Here is a 19,187-nt window from a genome sequence, read left to right as displayed (position 1 = left end):
TTTGTCTTGAACTTGACTGAATTGTCTAACCAACGGACTGTTCAGTTTTTATACCAACATCTTTGTATCAACTAACGCCCACCCAAAAGCCCAGTCCCGGAACACGGCACGGACGACCTTCAACCCCATCAACTTAACCGATTTCAATGTTTTTCACACGATTTGTTATATTTTTGCATTAGTTGCTGCGACTAAATTTTGGCACAATAAATTTAATGGTTGAATGGTTCTGTTCGACAAGAACTGGTTGTGGATCAAGTTTTTGGCAGTTCTTTGAACTCGTCGCCAAAAGGAAGTACAGGAAGTGGCTTTAGGTTGCTATATATACGGCAGTTAAGACGTTGGCCACGTTTAGAAGCATCAATAGACGTCATGAGAACAAGCACAGTAAGTGGATATGGTTGTCTCACATTGCGGACTTGTTTGATCAACATATTCCTTTCAGGCTACAATCGTGGGCTTAACGCTGCTGCTATGCCTGGGCCTTAGTAGCTCCCACAGTTTTGGCGGAAAGCTCGGAGGGGGCGGCTACGCCCCTGTGTACACCAGCTATGTGCCCTATCCCGTGGCCCAGCCCGTTCCAGTGCCTCAGCCTATACCCGTACCAGTTGCGGTTCCACAGCCTATCCCAGTCCCAGTGCCACAGCCAGTTGTTGTGCCATTCAAGCACGGATGGAAGGGTGGTCTGGGTGGGCTGGGAGGATTCGGAGGAGGCGGTTTCGGCGGCTACGGTGGGGGATATTCCGGAAGCTATGCCTCGGCCTACAGCTCTGCTAGCGCCTTTTCTGGAGGTTTTGGTGGCGGCGGTTACGGTGGGGGTATCTGGAAGAGACGCTAAGTTTTTTGTTTAAGGCATTTTGAATAAAGCTATATTTAATTTTATTGAAAGCCCGTATGTATTTTTACTGCTATCTAAAACCATTTATTGTCGGCACAAGAGTTTGCCAGAGTGGCCACAAAAATATAGTAGAGCGCTGAACATGGCATGAGGCTCAATGGTCTAGGGGTATGATTCTCGCTTTGGGTGCGAGAGGTCCCGGGTTCAAATCCCGGTTGAGCCCGGCTATACGGTTTTTTGCTTGCTTGCAATTCGAAGTAAAATATGTACTATATTGTGCAAGCTAAATTTTGAAGAAAAAAATTGGCACACACAAGTGTGTTTGTTTTTGTATAGTATTAAAAATGAAGATAATTATAGAAAAAAGAAATTTTGTTAAAAAATAAACATACAACATTAATTTTGGAGATGCGGGGCATCGATCCCCGTACCTCTCACATGCTAAGCGAGCGCTCTACCATCTGAGCTACATCCCCGTTGTCAACCTTAGAGTCCAAAACTGCAATTCTGAGTCATCGACTGTTGCTGACCAACGTCTGTCGAAATTTAATTTGCCAAGAAAACTTATTCAAGACTATTTATCAATCTGAAGTGGCCTTGTCTTGTCTTTTTGAAGTTAGATAAGAAGTGGGAACGAACGATGCTGGGGCTGGTGGGAAAAACTTATGCATTTAATTTCCGTTTCCGGTCAGCGAAAGTTGTTCTAAAGAAAACAAAAATAGATGTAGCATCAACACCTGGACCTCTCTGCTGTTCATTGTTGTCATAGCACAAACACAAATAAAGTCCGGGACCAGACCGAAACGAGGATTGGGATGAACAGGAGTCAACGTCAACGCCTCAACGTTCTTACAAACGAGTAGGATGTGTGGATGCCATGCCGGACAATCGGCGATCCCAGATCTCTTCACTATCTGGCAATTTCACACTTCTGTTTATACAACTGTCCTCCGCTTCGAGTATTTGTTTGTTTGTTTCGCCTCCGTTATAGCTGCCACGCCCTCTGGGCGTTATTTTCACAAGTTATATAAAAATAATAACCAAAACGGACTGCTGTGCTGCTGCTATACACGGATCTCGGAACACCGAATACGGAGCTGACCATGGCCATCCATTATGCTGCCGGGCATTTATTTGCCAAACAATTGAGGCAAGCCCGTTGCCATCCGACTACTGCCGGCTGCCTGCTGCCTGCTGCCTGCTCCTTGGGCAACTTGCAACCACTTCATCAGGCATCCATGTCTGCAGCTATCTTATGGTTTATGATGGAATCAAAACAAATGCTGGAGACTACGGTTACTCCTTCTGCTCCTGCTCCTGCTCCTGCTCTGGCGGCAATTATGATGGTGAGGGTAAAGGATATGCTGATGATGAGTTTGTTTATGCAGATTGGTTGTGGAGTTTTTCTCTTGGCGTTAATGGATAAAAGTCCATATGTGTGTGTGTGTGTGTGTGAGGTTGTAACCCTTTTTGTCGACTCTCGTTACTGTGGAGTCTAGTTCGAAAAGCAAACAAGATGGATTTTATTTATTTTATTTATCTTAATTGATGGACGCTATTTCAATCTAACAAAAATGTGAAAAATGTAATGGTATGTAATGGAAATACTGGAAGATATTTACTGATTCAGAAAAGATGATTTCATTAAATTGCAGAATATAATGTGTGTACTTAGACATCCCTAAGGCGGGCCAGCCGAATGTATTGTATGTGTGTCTCTTTGGGTTTGGTTTACTTTTTTCTTTGGTTCCGTACTTTTCAATTAAAATTGTATTGTTTTCTTTTACTTTGTCTGCTGTGCGGTGTTTACTTGGGCAACCGTTCTATGTTGTTGCCTCCGTTCCTGCTTAGCCAAATTGTGGTACTGGTATTGGTATTGGTACTGGCCCTTGTCCTGGTCCCAGGCCATAGCTCACGGCACCGGCTGAAGCCCCTCCCATTGAAGAAGGTGGCAAAGGCGGCGGAGGCATTGGAGCTAGTCCGGGTCTAAGCGGCGATCCAACTCCAAAGTATCCATATCCGAGGGGAACGGCAGGTGAACCACTGCCACTTCCGGAATTGGCAGCGTTCTGATCGGTCTGATATATGTAGACATTGCTGTTGCCCTGAGCCTGCTGCTGTTGTTGCTGTTGGTTCAGGGGGTAAAAGCTCCCTCCTGGACGAGAATAGTAACCAGGTTGTGGCCCAATGGCCGCCGGATTACAGCCATAGGTGGGGCAATTGTAGTATCCATTAATGGGGTACGCTGCACCGGCAAACAGGGGATCTGCACTGTGATAGGCCATCCAACGATTGCGCCAGCGTCGAAAGAGTGTGCCCAGAAAGAAAAAGGAACGTCCATCAATGGGCTCCGGAGCTCCAGGCTCCGTCTCGAAGTCGGGCTGTTCATCTCTGTCTATTTCAGCGCTACAGCAGACTACTGCCAGGAGCAGCACGCCTAGGAACTTTGTCGGGCTAAGTCGGAGTACTGACATTTTCTCAACTGTGCCTCTTGAAGTCTTTGGATGAACTACTTGAATTTGGATCTACACACCACAAGAGGCAATTGAATACCTAAGTGACCTGCCTAATGAGCCTTGTAATGGGAACCAGCATTAATATCACTTCTTTTCAGCCTACAAACCATGTCAATGTTGTAATACTAAATGCATGCCTTTCATTGCTCAAGTTAAATTAATTCAGCCTAATATCCATGGAGATGGCATTAATCCAATGTCGCGGAACTATGGAAATAGACAGCGGCGCCCACATCGGGGATGTAGCTCAGATGGTAGAGCGCTCGCTTAGCATGTGAGAGGTACGGGGATCGATGCCCCGCATCTCCAGGACTTAAATTTGTCGTTTTTTTTCTCTTCTTTTGGTTTTCTTTTATTTTAAGATACTTTTATTTTGTGTAACGAATTAATTTGGTTGAAAGTTACACTTTCTGAGGTGGCAACTCTGCAGAATTTACCTTTTTCTGCACGTGCCACCCATTTTTCATTATTAACCGTAAAGAAAAGTTTGAAGTTTTTGACTTTTTCCGCTTGATTATATTTTGCCACATTACACACTGTATGCCGCCGAGAAGAGGGCCCTCAAAACGTTTTTGAGTTATGAGTGTTTCGTGCCAGGTGTACTAAGAATCGGGCCACTCAAGGATGGAAGGGACTCGACATTTGAGCACCCTGTACAGAGGTGATGATCAAGATATTCCAATTCTAAGTATCTAAAGTATTTAATTTTCTGGAGATAGGGAATGAGGAACACTTTTCCTATGTCAGACCCAGTATTCTCCACTCCACATGGGTGTCATCACATCCATAGAGTCCTGCGAATAAAGCATGCAAAAAACAGGTGACAACAATCAGTTAAAGGTGTGCGAAGGGAGAGGGAGAGCCGCCCGCGTTCGTGTCTGGAAAAACAAAAACAGCACAACATCCAAAGGCCGTGAAAATTTCGCACGTTTTTATGGCCCCTGCCAACCATCCATGAAATCCGCGTAGACCCCTACTCCTCCTATCCAATGCCACCCACAGTTTTCTGGCAGAGCCTGGGGCCAAAGTTGAGTAATGGCCTCATAGATTAGCTCCCAAGCGAAGCACAAGTACGAGTGGACTTTGATTTCTCTGCGCCGACATTCATTTAATTAAAAAAATATGCAAAGTCAACAGAAAAACTACAAACGAAATTAGAGAGAAACGGCCCGGAGGCGAAACTTTTCATAAACTTTGTTGCCATCAAAACAATAAAAACCGCAATCCTTAGCTGGGCCCGGACAGGGCGAGGACTCCTTTGCCTTTTGTTATCGAAGCTTGAAATGGACAATGGCCGAGTGTCCTTTTTACGACAAAGCTAAATCCGGCGGAACCACATAAATTATGTTAATGCCTATGCTATGTACACGCCCACCATGTGGCTGGAACTGGAACCCGACCGGACTACTGTTGTCCGGGGTAATCAGAAAAATACACAGCAGCTCTATGGAATGGACGTTGTGTGGGGAACAGACATTTGCTTAGTGGTTTTGTGTGATAGTTTTTGTGCTGCGTCTATTGGGAAAATTGCTGACAATTGCTAAAAATCCTTGGGTGATGATGAGAAGCTGCTACATGGGTCTGGGTCTGACGGTGGATATGAAATGGGATAGACCGGACTGGAGGCGTCAGAGCATTGCAAGTGATATATGTACTATGAAAGAACACATGCTAGGGGGAGGAATAGAGCTTATTGTGGATGAAGGAAGTCTGCGTAAATACCATTGGGATATTTGTCAAGTTTTGGGAAAACTCTTCCTTCTTGGACATCGAATGGAGCCATCGGAAAGAGTTTAGTACCCTATCTTCATTGATATGATCGGGAAACCAGAGCTGCCCAGTCAGCGGCAGACATACATATGTACACAAATATTAATTCTCAAGAGGAAATTAGAAAAGGACATTGCTGTATCCGACACACAAAGGACACAGCCCCAAAGGGAAGGACATTGGAAATGAAATCCATAAAAATGATTATGCCTCGTGGCACGAAGTCCGTCTGCATATAGCATTGTTCTGCCATTGTCTGCCGCTTGTCAGAAGTTGGCTCGTACATAATTATATGTGGGAAGTGTCCCCTCCGTCCGGGGTTATATGTACATCGGGCAGCTTGGGTGCGTTTGGGTATAAAAAACAAAGATAAGGCAGAAGCGAGTGGCGGTAAATAAATTGAAACAAATAAGCCTTCTACCCGGCTAATTGCAGCAGGCCTCCCACTCCCACTTCCCCCCGTTCCATGTGGAAAAGCGAATGAAATTGAAAAGCCGTACGTTCCATTTGCAAGGCAAATATGCTCCCCATCAGTCCGGGTTCCCGACTCCATCCACTCCGGGGCACGGCCACCCGGAGTCGTCGACAACGTCGCAACATGCTGTCGAACATTTCCGTTGCCCAGCGCCGTTGTTTCCGTTATGCATCGCCGTTGCAAGGACCACAACAGGTGTCTCCCCTTTCTCCCTCGGGGAAAAGGTGTGTGGATACGTATCTGACCATAAAGGCGAATCCGCTGCCACTGTTTACGCGAAACTTTTTTGTCAGCTGTCAGCACTGCAGACGTACAAAAGAAAAACGAAAGCTGCCCCTTTATCTTACCTGTGCGCCTGCACGGACGGAGTGCTCGAAGACTGACAGCTGCAACGCATTGCATTAAATACTCGAACAAGCCAGAAAAAGCGAGAAAAAATGGTTAAAAAGAAGAAAAAAAAAACAAACGCAATTGCACACATAAGGCCCCGGCGAGATTCGAACTCACGATCTCCTGTTTACTAGACAGGCGCTTTAACCAACTAAGCCACGGCGCCACTTGCCCCGTTTTGGAAACTTGTAATACTAAAATGATAAAATTATTGTTCCAGTTTTTAAAAGATCAATAAACTAAGACGTTAAAGTCAAAATATTGGATTTTAAAAATGTATAATATAGCCACTTAGACAAAGGCCCCGGCGAGATTCGAACTCACGATCTCCTGTTTACTAGACAGGCGCTTTAACCAACTAAGCCACGGCGCCACTTATTCCGCCGTGTCCAACCACCAATAATTAGTTCCCTCCGTCCGTGAAGAAATTAATTATGCTGATTGAATATTGGAATAGGAATATCTATAGATGTATATCTGGAGACGAACAAGGAAAAGCAATTTCATCAAACCATGAAAACTTTTGGGAATGTTGGGGAACAATTTCTGATCTATATGTACATATTTGCTGAGATGTTTCACTAAATAAATACGCATGGACATAAGTATTATTATCTGCATATCTGGTGACTCCCCGATGATCTTATTCAAGCCTAAGGGGGAAATACAGCTGCATATAATCGTGTATCTTCATGGACGTAGTAAAAAAAGTCAATTTTTTTTTGCAGAACTTCTTGGCATAAAAGTAACTTTTAAGTATTTTTTATAATTTTCCCATATTATTTTCAATTAACTTCAATTCCCAAAATATAAATTTCCCCTTTATATGAACTTAGGTTCTTACCTACGCCCATGGCTAGATTAAGAAGCAGTGCAGATCGAGAAGAGAAAATGTCTCGGGAAAGTACCAAAATCAGCCGTGGGGTACTTTTTGTGCCACAAGATATCAGCCTATAAAAGCGTCTGCTTCTCATCAGCAGCCATTCAGAAAACAAAGTATCCAGTCCAAGAACGGAGTGAAAAGCATCGAAAGACCAAGAAATGGATTGTCAGGCAACCGGAAACCCCAAGACAGGAGAGGCCTCCGCCAGATGTGGAGTGATGGTTGGCCATGATCAGGCCAATGCCAGAGCAGGAGTCTTCGCCATGACCCCGGGCACTGGAGGCCCCGTCACCAAGGGCGTTTACGGAGCAGTAAATGCGTGAGTCCCCTTATCTTCTTAAAGAGCAATCCAAATCTAACTAACTTTCCACCATCCAACCAGCAATGGTCATGGGTTGTCCGTGCAGCATGGTCACATTGAGGGCATTGGTAGCACTACCACTGCCACGGCCCAGGCGAATCTCCTCCACACCCAAAACACGACGCTCAATGCCACAGGGTATCACAGTCACAGTCGCACCCACGATCAGTTTGGAGCCGGACTGAATATGCAGACATCCGCCGGTCACTCCGCGGCGTTGGGGGTGAATCGTGTGCCCCAATTTGATGTGACTACCATGCAGGCAACTGGCAGGGCCAACCTGTACACTTCACCCAGTGGCAACCTCAATCTGAATGCTACCGGCAATGCCGTGCGCCACATGAGTGGGCCACTACGCGGCAAGTCCGACATTGGAGGCGGACTCAACCTCCGATATGATTTTTAAGGTGTTAAACTTAAACAAAATGTATAATTGTTTATGATGTTCCAATAAAATTGTAATCAGTATAACCCTCCAAAGTTATCTTTCATTGACCGAAATTGTATATTATAATCTTTTTAAAGATTCCAATCGATTTAAATTTCCATTTGGCGGCTGGCTATCATTATTATTCAAGCACTCAAACTGCTGTCAATATCCGCATCGATTTCTCATAATTTATCTAACCAAATTCGCACAATAACCGAGGAAAACTCCGTGAGGAGAAGGGTACCCAATGACAAACCAATTTTTGGCTAGTCAGCTTCGGCTACAGCAACGCTACCCTCTCGTGCATGGGTGCTGAGGCAGCGCAACCGTTAAGTGCCATAAAAATAATTCAAAATAAATTGCTTTACATAAAAATTTGGTTTCGCTGCATGAAAAAAGCGCAACTGTTTTATACGGTGTATAATTTGGCCATAATAATGCGCATCATGGCAGGCACACAGCATCTAGAATACACCCATTGAGGGGTTGGTTATTAATTCTTGGCCAACGCGTCGCGTCGTCAAGGCCAAGACATAAATAACGTCGTTTTATGCGTGGAAATACTTTGCATAAGTATTCCCAGACGCCGCTGAATCCTAGCTAAGCCATAAAAATTACACCACAGTAAGTCGAGAAGCCGAGAAGCCGAAGCCGAAGCCTCTGCCTCTACCTCGGTGTGGCAGTGGCAGCCAGTCATGTCAGCTGGCCTAATCCTCAGGTAGATATCCGCCTTGATTGGGCACAATGAAAGATGCCAAGTCAATATTTTTGATATTCCCAAGAGGACTGTCTGGCTGCGAGGATAAGGAGGAGGGTAATGCGGAGGAGGTGCAGGATAAATGTAGACTTGTAATGTCATGTAATTAGGGTCATAATCGGCTTGCCACTTGAGGCTTTATCGCGTTGGCCGAAACGACTTTGTTATGCAAATGCCAGAGGAGCTCAAAGGAGGCGAGATAAACCAAAGTTTTGCATATTTTATGAAGTTTAGAATGAGCTTCAAAATACTTTCAAGTTGTATTTAATTTTTGACGAAGATTAGCATATAAATTTACTTTTATTTTTAATCAATACTGACCAACACTTTCTTATCCATTCCAACGCTGATGGAAAAAATTAACCTAAAGGAACACCAGTTCCTCAGTTCTTTGTACAGATTACTTGGTAGTTTCCTTTCTTACCAACACTAGTATTTCAACTCCTCTCGCTGTTCCCATTGCACCCTTCTCAACACTCTCTGAACAACAAAAGAACAGCCGTTGACAACAGTTTCCTGGCAACCCAAAAGCCGGCCTAATATATTGTGCATTGTTTATCTGTCGTCTCCATCTCCTTCAGTAGCGTATCGCTAGCTGACAGACAGACGGACCGAAACTATATTCAAATGGATTTCACGTATTGTGAGTTCCCCTGCACCGTCTCCATCGACACCTTCAAGGCCTATTTCAATCTCAAGGATGTCAAGCTGCCCAAAGTTAGCGGTAAATCATGGGACACAAGCCAGCAGACCCAGAACGAAGCCCACGAATGCCAGACAAATCAAGCGAAAAGTCTGCGACATCTTGTGCTCGATGCCATCGTACAGAACTGGAGTGGTGAGTGCTTCGCACCCACGCCCACACCCACACCCACGCCCAAAACCCCAATACAATCTCAATCCCTGAAATTGTCTGTCTCTAGAGCTGCCGCTGTACCAGCAACTGGGACGGCGCGAGGACCGTAACTATATACTCAGCCATCTGGACACCCAGCTACCGCTGCAGTTGCTCAGCTCGCACATCCGTGACGACTTCTTTTGGGTGCGGGGCTACGAACAGCGCTGGAGGACGGCCCCGTTGCAGGCGCGCGGGAGGGAGCGGCCTTGGATTAACATCTACATGGAGCGACATGTGCAGGAGTTTATTCAGAATATGCAAACCGGCGACTACGAGCAGGAGGGCAACGTGCAGGCCACCTTGGACATCTGTGCGGCGTACATAAATCAATTGGAGATAAATTTCCTCCAGCCCTCACCAGCCTCCACCGAGGGAAACGGTGAGTGAAGTGAAGTGTCAACGAAGTGGCGATACTCTTGCTTCCTCTACTCTTGCAGCAGAGTGTTGACCTACCAGAGTATGAGCCTCGTTTCGATCCAATCTGCAGATCACATTCCGCTCGATTACCTGCTGAGCAATCTGCCGGACTTACGCCAACTGCGACTGAGCTACAGCACCAAGACGGCAGGCTGTAATTACCAAACGGGCTGCAACCAAATGACGCCCAGGGATATTCTGCTCCTGGCCAAGGGGCTCAGTCAGTGCCATGAGCTGCGGCAGTTCTGGTGAGGACTACAGACTCGAAAACTCGGCAATGTTAATTGATTCATCTTTTGGCTTGCAGTCTGCACAACACCAAACTGTTGCCGTATCAGATGCGATACTTGGCCCACAGTTTGGACAAGGGCTGTCATCATCTGAGCGAACTGTCCTTCATCCACTGTGCGGTGGGGGATGCCGGCATTCGCGGCTTTCTGGAAACCTGTGGCCGGGAGTCTTTCGGCACTCTAACTGTCTTAGACCTGACCAACAATAAGATCAGTTAGTCACGCCTTGTTCCTCTAGCCATACTCCTATAATAGAGTTATTTTGTCTTAGCTGAAGAAGGAGCTTACATCCTCAGTCGCACTTTGAGGCATGTGCCCTTGCAGCGACTGGTGCTGCGTCTGAATCCCATACAGAGTGACGGAGCAGCTGCTATCTTCCATACCCTCCAGGCCATGCCCATCAAGGAGCTGGATCTGGGCTCGTGTTCCATTACGGAGACCATTACCAAGCTTTTTATGATGCTGATTTGTCAGCACACGGCGCTGCTGGACATCGATATGACCAACAATGCCTTGGGGGAGGTGAGCTCTAAATACTCCTATCTTTTCAATCATCAAACTCCCCTTAAATTCAGGGCTTTGGCAAACATTTGCTAAAGATCATCAACTGCAATAAAGTTCTGGAAAAATTGGATTTGCGAAACACGGGTCTTTCTTTGGCTATGCGTCAGAAATTCCAAGAATTTCTCATCAAAAATATTGAACGGAAAAAGTACGAGGCATTGAAGAAGAAACAACGCGATAAGTTTAAGTCTATGATGAAGATTTAACCAAAATAGAATCTTAATCAAAAAGTGACAAGATAAGTAGTATAAAATGTAAAAATAAATATTTCAACTGTTTCCGCCCGGGATTGAACCGGGGGCCTTCCGCGTGTAAAGCGGATGTGATAACCACTACACCACAGAAACTGCGATAGACACTGCCTTGCCGAAAGGCAACTTATGGGGGTCTTCGATGGGGGACAATTGAAATAATAAGATTGCTTGAAATAGAGAGCAAGAGCTACTAAATATAGATACAAATATAAAGGCAAAGCAAGCAGCGTTCTACCACAATTGATCAAAGTACCTCCATATATTCCTTCTGCTGTCCTTTGCCACAATCACCCTCGAAAGTATTGGGAACAACTTAAGCAGCAAACCGTGAACCAACACCAAAGCTTTCAAGCCAACTTTCATTAACCCTCGACCTTGTTGACTTAAGTCAACAAAAACAATGCCTAACCCCATCAAGATTCCGGGACCCAAGACCAAGCTGCTCCTGGGAGTACGGGTCTCGTCTCCCAGTTGCCCTTTTCTAATGGTTTTCCCCTCAAAAGAAGCAGCAACAACATCAACAACACCAAACTAAGTGGAAACACTTGAAAATGAGTTGGGGAAAAAAGGTAAAAAGTTGTTGAAAAAATAAATAAAAAGGAAATTCCTGTAGGTTTCTATTGTAGTTGTTGTTCCTCCTGCTCTTTACTTTTTTTGTTTTGGTACTAGTAGTTGGTTCTTGTTTGCTTTGGGCTGCTCTTCTTGGCACGAGGAGTGTAAAAATTGTTTGTGCTTTTGTTAATGGCATTTTAAGTGCGGTTGGGAGAGAGATTCTGCCAGGATGAGAAAGAAGGAGCAAGGTGTGTGTCATTAATTGGAATAATTTTCATAAGCTTAGTTCAAGGTAAAAGCGAGAAAGTACAATTTGAGGTACAATTCTAGGGCAGTGACAAGGATTTCTTGAAAGGTATTGCTTGTGGATGTATCTATATATTTAATCCACCTTCGATATATCCATTGTGTCCTGTTTCTAAGTAGAAGTTTTTGTATCCGCTCTTTAATTGTTTTTCAAATCTATCGCTAAAAAATTGTAATAGCTTGTTTGGTTTCAAAGCCCATGCGAGTATTTCCCTCGAGGGTTGGAGTTGAGTTTAGTAGGATTCCATTTATCAGGACATCTTTCTTGAAAGATCAGAAAGACTGGAACCAATGACTGTATATGATGGACTTAGTTCTGAGGGGGCTTATTCATTATTTACATATGTGTGTATATCAAGTATCTGTGCATATCAAGATATCTAAAATACCATCTTCCCTTCATCCTTCATTAACACTTCATCGATTAATACATCTAGACAGATACTATCAACTATATTCCATCACTCAGCACCTTTTGTTTTCCATATTCAGGGGGTTGTTTGATAGTACTTTCTTGTTGCTATTTTTCAATTAAAATCAAATGGTATTTTTGTCTGGCGCAACTTTTTACTCATTTTCTGGTGATTCTTTTTCTCGTTTTGTTTATTTAGGACCTTGTTTTGTTTATCCGAGCAAGTAAAAGACAACACAGACGAAGACCGACACATACAGGGTACAAAAGCTCACAAACAGATACATTTGCACTCGTAGATACATATATGATAATTGCGTTTTAAAGTTTGATATGTGGACAAAGTTTTTTGGCTAAAATGTCCAAGCCACGACCCACCCTCGCCAGCATATTTAGCAGCTCATAAATCTTGAATGGCTACAGTTTTGTGATTTATATTGAGCCACAAACTTGAGCCAGGCCAACAATAAAAAATAATCTAAAGAGGAAAAGAGCCCAAAAGGTGCCGAAGAAGAGGAAAAGTAAGGGCAGGGAGAAGGCTTTAAAAATGAAATATAGTAAAAATAAACATCTGGTAAGATTTAATGTATTACACCTTGAGGATAACTTTTTTACCTCGTTACAGGTTTTTGACACTTTTTTCAAGATGAAGAAAATGTGAAATCAAAGTAGGCCTAGCATACACTTTCAAATTTATTAAGAGAGCAAAATCAATTCATTCAGACTCTTTTCAGTCGTCAAAGTCGAACTAAATTACAAAAATTACTGGAAAATTACTCGTTGGGCAAAACTGTGCTCCCAACTGCCAAAGTCAGATCTGATTTCCATATTTTCTGTGTCTTAAGGTTGAAGATTCTTAAACCAAATTACTTTATACAGAAGAAAGCATCATGTCCAATCTATACAAAGATATAAAGGAATGGAGCAAACGAGCCCCGAATCTTCTGCGCTGTGGTCAACTTTTGGGCATTTTCAAGCTGGAGATTCTTGGAGGATTTTTGATGCCCCATGAGATGTCAAAGTCCAACCCCCAGCAGAAGGATCAACTGGTGAGGTCCCGCGATGTGCTGGAGATCGCAGTGGAGCACAGCATCACCGTCAAGGACTACGCCGCCTTTGAGCGGTACATGGCGCAGCTGAAAATGTACTACTACGACTACGACAAGTTCCTGGAACCCTCACAGGAGATGCACAAGATGATTGGTCTGAGCCTGCTCTATATGCTGGCCACAAATCGCATTGCCGACTTCCACATCGCACTCGAGCGACTGCCGTCGGCCCTGCTGCTCCAGGATCGCTTCATCATGCCCGTGCTGGCCCTCGAGAACTACTTCATGGAGGGACGCTACAACAAAATACTGGAGGCCAAGTAGTCCATGCCCTCGGAGATCTATGGCAACTTCATGGACATGCTGGTGCACACGGCCCGCGAGGAGATTGCCTCCTGCATCGAGAAGTCCTACCTGAAAATGACCCCCAAGCAGGCGGCACAGCGTCTGGGCCTTCGTGCAGGCGGAAAGGAGCTTCTGGAGTTGGTCGAACGCCGCCACTGGACCCTGGATGCTCAGGGGAACTACGATTATGCCGCATTGAACATCAAGCCCAAGGATGAGGTTCCGGCCAACGATATAGCTACACATAATTTATCCTATACCACTGAGCTAGAGAAAATTGTTTGATTGTTCCATTATTAGCTGTAATAAAATGAATTTATTAACATATTTTCCATGTTAAGTTTGTAGATCAATTTGAAATGGTTCTCTTTCTTTTTGGTATCGTTCAGCTTTTTCTCCTTAATTCAAATTTAAAATTTTAGCCTCCGCACCCTTTCCAATCCCTCAAATTTCCTGCTGCCAGCCTCAATTAGTTTACGCGCCTAATTGTCATATTTTTCTTCTCGGTCCTTGCTTTGCCCGCCGTCCAGATAATTGTATTTGGGGTGGGTGGGTTCTTGGGTGTGGCTATTTGTGCCATAGCCATGCCCTCGGAAACTTTGGACGTTATCATCATTATTTATGATATTTCTTTTTATTTTTTCGTCTATTTCAGCTTGGTCCCCAGCGAAGGGGTTAAATGTGCCAAATGGGCATGCAAAACTTTTCAAATTAAATTAAAAGCATGCCCAGAAAGAGCCCAGAGACAAAGAAAAAATCTGATGAGTCAGATGGCGTGCTGTGAAAAATTATGGAACCCCCGGCTGCAGCGATTAAAAGTCAATATATCAGCAATGCTCTGATGAGGGTAAGTTTAATTGAAAAGGAATAAAAATGCGAAAATTAAATGTTACTTTAAATAATAAAAAATATCCTGCTGGAGATGCGGGGCATCGATCCCCGTACCTCTCACATGCTAAGCGAGCGCTCTACCATCTGAGCTACATCCCCTTCGTAGATTTCGGCAATTTCGAGGCCTTCAATAGAAAAAACTACCAACGAAACATACATTTGATGAAAATTAACCCTTTTTTTGCATAGAGGTATGTACATATATAAGTATTGTACATTGTGAAGGTATCTTGTGAATACATCTTTAGAGTTTATATTACTTCAGATAGTTCACAGATAAATCTTAAAACAAATATTGATATGTGGGCATAAAATAGAAATAAAAACAATTGAAAAGTAGAATTTGCGATTTAAACATTCAAAGAAATGTTACAAATAAGTACTTATTATCTTATGTATATGCACTGGGAGAACAAAAAGAAATACATCCGTAAATTAAATATAACACACTTTGATTTAAGTATAAATGTATTACAACTTCTTTTTAATGCAGTTCATATTAAATGTAAGTATCAAACATTATAAAATAAATTTATTATATAAGTACAATTTGTAGGAAATATATTTATGTCTAATATTAATCTCATATTAATGGTAAAATATATGTGAACTTTTACAATTTCCACTCTCGGTGCAAATATAATGGTATCAATATTTAAATCTAAGTTTAAATGTTCGATTCTCAGGACTTTTTTATCTTTTTTATCTAGCTATCAAACTTCGTTCCATTTAGCACTCTCACCTCGAAGAAACTGTATGGCCCACAAGGGTTAGAGTTAGCCCAACTGAATTATTCATAAATGCAGCTCACATAAGAGAAACGATAGAAACTGGTTGTTGATTTCAACTCATTTCAACCTCATTAATCGCAGCCTCATTATGCATGCCAAAGATGTATCCAATAGTTGGCTACGCCACGAATGTATCCGTTAGTTGGATCCAAATGGTTCATTGCATCTTTGAGATAAAATTGGAAGCTGAAAAATGCAAAATGCTCCGATTGTATCATGTGCGGCTCAATGGTCTAGGGGTATGATTCTCGCTTTGGGTGCGAGAGGTCCCGGGTTCAAATCCCGGTTGAGCCCTTACTCAGCTTTTTACTCATTCCAATGGCCATGCCCACAGTCACAACCACAATCCACATTCCGCCATATCCTCCTAGCCATGCCTAGAGAAATTTTAAGAGTAAACAATAATCATTTTATACATGTGACAATGTGACTTTATGGCCAATACAATAGATAAAAATTCAATTCAGGATTGTTTTCCCCCACGCCATTGTCTTTGTCTGGGCTTGACGTTTTTATGATTATTTCACTCCTTCACTCCTATGTACATATATGTGTTTTTTCTGTTTGGTTTGTTGGATGACAAATTTGCATATCCCTCGTGTCGGGCGGAGTGTTTGTTGTCCTTACATACGATATGACAGCCTTGGGAATTTCTACAAGCCAAGACGCAATCTCAATGCCAATCGCATGATGTGAGAATTGCCACAAGGACTTTCGTCCTGCCCGTGTGTTTCTGTCATTGTCTAAACAATAAAGAATAATCTGCTTTGGCTCTTGTAGCAGAAGTTCGCCTAAGCATTGGATGTGCCACGTTTTATTGCCTGTAATTTGCATGCAAGTTGGGCATTGAGTAACTTTTTCTTTTACGAGTTTAGTCGACTTTAAGGCGCTCAAATGATGCGTTAAGCTATGGTTGGGTTCTCCCAAGGAGTTCACAGACTGCCAAGTTAAGTGCAAAGTTCGATCGGTTGTGGATTAGTCAGCTCCAGTAGTTGATACATCGATTTGAGCACAGTTTTTCTTTAGAAAATCAAAGTTACTGATCTTAGTTCCTTTTATATTCGGTACATGAAGATTATAAGGATATATTCTATTTTTGGTGAAAGGCGATGTGTGTAGCACCCAGAGAGAAGCGCTTCCGACCCCATAGAGTATACGAATTATTGATCAGCATCAATAAACGAGTCGATAAAGCCCTGTCTGTCTGTCCGTCTTGTTTCACGCCTAGTTCTCAAAGACTATCAACGCAAGTGTGCAGTGTGCGCCCGCTGGCGAGATCAAATGGCTGATGATATAAATGTAAACCGACAATACAAATCTCCCATAAAATAAAATAAGCTTAAATGTATGCTGGCTGGGTACCGGGTATAAAAGCAGAGCCACGGCCTTAGCCAACTTGTTTTTTTAGATACAAAAAAGTACATAGATCCAAAATCGTCAAATTATATTGTAGGTACATATGTATATCTTAGAGAGGAAGGCTTATTCTCTACTTATATACTTATCACAAGTTTGGCATATCTTTCGGATGTTTCTGTGGCTTTTATTTATTTTATCCGTTGATGAAGGTATATTCAAATTGGGGAAAAGGTTCTAAGGCACAGCAGGAAGAGCTCATAATATTATATAATATAATATAACAAATTTCGTGTAGCTATAAATAGGCGAACGAACCAACAAGACAACGTAAATGTGCGTGTGAGCATGTCGCAATTGCGTGAATATCAATCTCAAGAGGAACGAGATGAACGAAATCAACAAATATCATTGAAACGGAGACATCCGCGCTGGTACGTAACTGAAACTCACAGAGAAAATTGCAGACCACGCCAACAAGTACTTCCAGCATATATCTGCATCCGCTTCGTTTCCACTCATCCGAAAGTGCTGATTGGTGCTATGGACAGAGAATTTCCCCATTGTATTTTCCATTGAACCCATTCGAACATGGCTTGTCAGATGGTACGTGTTGCGCATCAGGAAAAATGTAACTATGCTCATCGGCGCGGATCCAGATTCAAACCTGGTTTTAAAGTCTATTTGGTCCTGTCCGCCCGTATGTTTCAATGCGAAAGTTCAGTTTTGAAGCTATTTTAAAAAATGTTCCTTACTGTTTTGTAAACTAATTTCTAACTTCTATTGTTTTTTTCCCATTTGTTCAACTGCTTCTTCCCTGCCCACCTCAAACCGTATTTAAAGTAAAGTACTTCCCAGGATTCTCAACGATGTGCAAATATTTCGCTTCCATTTTTATTCTACCCTGACTTGCTGTCAGTGCGTATTAATCAGAAAACCTTTTCATTTGGCCGGACAGTATTTGCCAATCAATTGCCACAAACACAAATTGTCCATTTTCCTGTCGCCTGTCGCCCTTTTGCCGGAGCGGAAGGAATTTTAAAATTCAAATATAAAATAAAATGCCCAATTGAAATCGGTTACAATGAATGTATTCAGTGCCCGCTGACAGTCGCAGTCAGTCAGTTTTCCACAATTTCACACCCACAATGAACCCAAGATGATGGTAGCAGATGGCCCGAGGGGCAGCGGACTGAACTGAAGCATTTTTGTATATCGGAAGACCGCAGCCAAATAATATTGAAAATCCGTAGACAATTGTGTATACACGGGGCAGGGGCGGTGCCGGACGGATGCCGGTCCGGACCCGCACTTGAGGTCGCTGGCTAAATGGCCAAAATGAAAATGAAAATGAAAATCAACTGAGTCGGAATGAAGAGAGGAACGGAACGGAACTGAACTGTCGTGGGGGTAGATATTCATTTGCATGGGAAATTCCTAGGCGGCTACTCTTTATTAAAAAACTTTGACCCTCCTCCTTCGCCCACAGAAAAATGCCAATTAAATGCAAGAATCTTTTCAACACGGACTTTGGTTTCGGGTTTTAGAGTAATCCTCGATGAGGATATTCCCTGGCCCTGTCTCCTGTCTCCTGGCTCGCTCTCATTAGCACAAATCATTGTCAAGCATGCTGGCGCATATATCATGCCCAAAAAAGTAGGCAACGAAAAACACAGCAAACAGGAGGAATATATGCAGGCTAGGCCTCACAAATTATGAGCATTATCATCAGAAATCAAGAAACAGGGTCCAGGGGGGCAGGCAGACCATAATCCACTGTGAAAATGTACAAATGATTTGCCTTAACGCCCGCAACAGGCCAGCAAATTGCAACAGCATCCCAGGCCCAAGTCCACCACCCCCCTCCTGGTCTCGTGGTCATTCCTGCTAAGTGGACAAATCTACCACAAATACGAAAATCACCCTCATTATGGCCAAGAGCGTAAAATTCCTCGTTGGCGTTTTATTTTTCCTCGTTTCATTCTATTTTTTTTTTTGTATTTGTTATCGCAATGTCGACAAGACCACTGGCCATGTTAAGAGACAACATCCAGTCCAGTCTGCTTTCCCCGGAGTATACTGCGGGATGCCCAGCACCCAGCACACACAAAAAAAGGCGACAATGTTCACGAGTCGCAGTGGCAATGGCAGTGGCAGTCCCTAGTCCTAGACCCATTCCCACTCTCTGTTTTTGAGGCCGGACCGCTGTCAGCAGGACTGACACTAAAGTGGTTTAAGGCGATAAGATGCCTGCGGCTAGCTTTCACTCCCCTTCATACACACCATCTTTCCATATCTGCCTATGTCTGCTGGACACACTGGGCTTGAGGGTAGGCAGGAGGGCATTGGGTGGGGGTTCGACGACGCGGTTTCATATGACACACGGGTAGTGAGTGATGAAGAAGGAGAGGAGTTGATGCTAATTCTCGTACAAAGGGGGCGGCAACATATGCACTGGTTATGGATTCATTTCAAGAATGGAAGGGAGCTGATGCTCCCTTGATTAACCAGATATAGTTAGACCCGGAAAATTTAGTGTTCTTAATATGATCACTTAATCTGTTTCTATCGTCAGAGTATACTTTAGTGAAGAAATCGAGTGCATGGAAGATATGATGGACCCTAAATCATACCAAGGGCCA

The 19,187-nt window shown here is 43.4% G+C and overlaps 4 protein-coding genes, 8 non-coding genes and 1 pseudogene across 12 annotated transcripts; 7 read left to right on the top strand and 6 right to left on the bottom strand.

The window, feature by feature from the left end:
* Positions 1-372: 372 nt before the first annotated feature.
* On the top strand, positions 373-838 carry LOC108153875 (glycine-rich cell wall structural protein 2). The gene is made up of 3 exons (XM_033388904.1): positions 373-387; positions 446-583; positions 668-838. The coding sequence occupies exons 1-3, from the start codon at positions 373-375 to the stop codon at positions 836-838; spliced, it is 324 nt and encodes a 107-aa protein (XP_033244795.1).
* Positions 839-989: 151 nt separating this feature from the next.
* Positions 990-1,061, top strand: Trnap-ugg. The gene has a single exon. It is a non-coding gene; the product is annotated as a tRNA-Pro (tRNA).
* A 180-nt stretch (positions 1,062-1,241) lies between these two features.
* Trnaa-agc lies at positions 1,242-1,314 on the bottom strand. The gene has a single exon. It is a non-coding gene; the product is annotated as a tRNA-Ala (tRNA).
* A 1,371-nt stretch (positions 1,315-2,685) lies between these two features.
* Positions 2,686-3,312, bottom strand: LOC108153876. Its single transcript, XM_017283976.1, has one exon. The coding sequence runs from the start codon at positions 3,310-3,312 to the stop codon at positions 2,686-2,688; it is 627 nt and encodes a 208-aa protein (XP_017139465.1).
* A 278-nt stretch (positions 3,313-3,590) lies between these two features.
* Positions 3,591-3,663, top strand: Trnaa-agc. The gene has a single exon. It is a non-coding gene; the product is annotated as a tRNA-Ala (tRNA).
* A 2,418-nt stretch (positions 3,664-6,081) lies between these two features.
* Trnat-agu lies at positions 6,082-6,155 on the bottom strand. Its single transcript has one exon. It is a non-coding gene; the product is annotated as a tRNA-Thr (tRNA).
* A 133-nt stretch (positions 6,156-6,288) lies between these two features.
* On the bottom strand, positions 6,289-6,362 carry Trnat-agu. Its single transcript has one exon. It is a non-coding gene; the product is annotated as a tRNA-Thr (tRNA).
* Positions 6,363-6,852: 490 nt separating this feature from the next.
* LOC108154460 (attacin-A) lies at positions 6,853-7,701 on the top strand. The gene is made up of 2 exons (XM_017284732.2): positions 6,853-7,191; positions 7,255-7,701. Exons 1-2 carry the CDS (start codon positions 7,031-7,033, stop codon positions 7,637-7,639), a joined length of 546 nt encoding a protein of 181 aa, XP_017140221.1. The 5' UTR covers positions 6,853-7,030; the 3' UTR covers positions 7,640-7,701.
* Positions 7,702-9,047: 1,346 nt separating this feature from the next.
* On the top strand, positions 9,048-10,983 carry LOC108157839 (dynein regulatory complex subunit 5). Its single transcript, XM_017290042.2, has 6 exons — positions 9,048-9,258; positions 9,344-9,697; positions 9,806-9,983; positions 10,043-10,239; positions 10,297-10,547; positions 10,601-10,983. The coding sequence occupies exons 1-6, from the start codon at positions 9,048-9,050 to the stop codon at positions 10,793-10,795; spliced, it is 1,386 nt and encodes a 461-aa protein (XP_017145531.1). The 3' UTR covers positions 10,796-10,983.
* Trnav-uac lies at positions 10,864-10,936 on the bottom strand. The gene has a single exon. It is a non-coding gene; the product is annotated as a tRNA-Val (tRNA).
* Positions 10,984-12,816: 1,833 nt separating the features above from the next.
* LOC108154364 lies at positions 12,817-13,822 on the top strand (annotated as a pseudogene).
* A 602-nt stretch (positions 13,823-14,424) lies between these two features.
* Trnaa-agc lies at positions 14,425-14,497 on the bottom strand. Its single transcript has one exon. It is a non-coding gene; the product is annotated as a tRNA-Ala (tRNA).
* Positions 14,498-15,411: 914 nt separating this feature from the next.
* On the top strand, positions 15,412-15,483 carry Trnap-ugg. Its single transcript has one exon. It is a non-coding gene; the product is annotated as a tRNA-Pro (tRNA).
* Positions 15,484-19,187: the final 3,704 nt, after the last annotated feature.

The sequence above is a fragment of the Drosophila miranda genome, chromosome 2 (assembly GCF_003369915.1).
Source record: "Drosophila miranda strain MSH22 chromosome 2, D.miranda_PacBio2.1, whole genome shotgun sequence".
NCBI classification, from domain to species: domain Eukaryota; kingdom Metazoa; phylum Arthropoda; class Insecta; order Diptera; family Drosophilidae; genus Drosophila; species Drosophila miranda.
The sequence above is the reverse complement of the archived record's forward strand: the minus strand, read 5'-3'. Positions and strand labels throughout refer to the sequence as shown.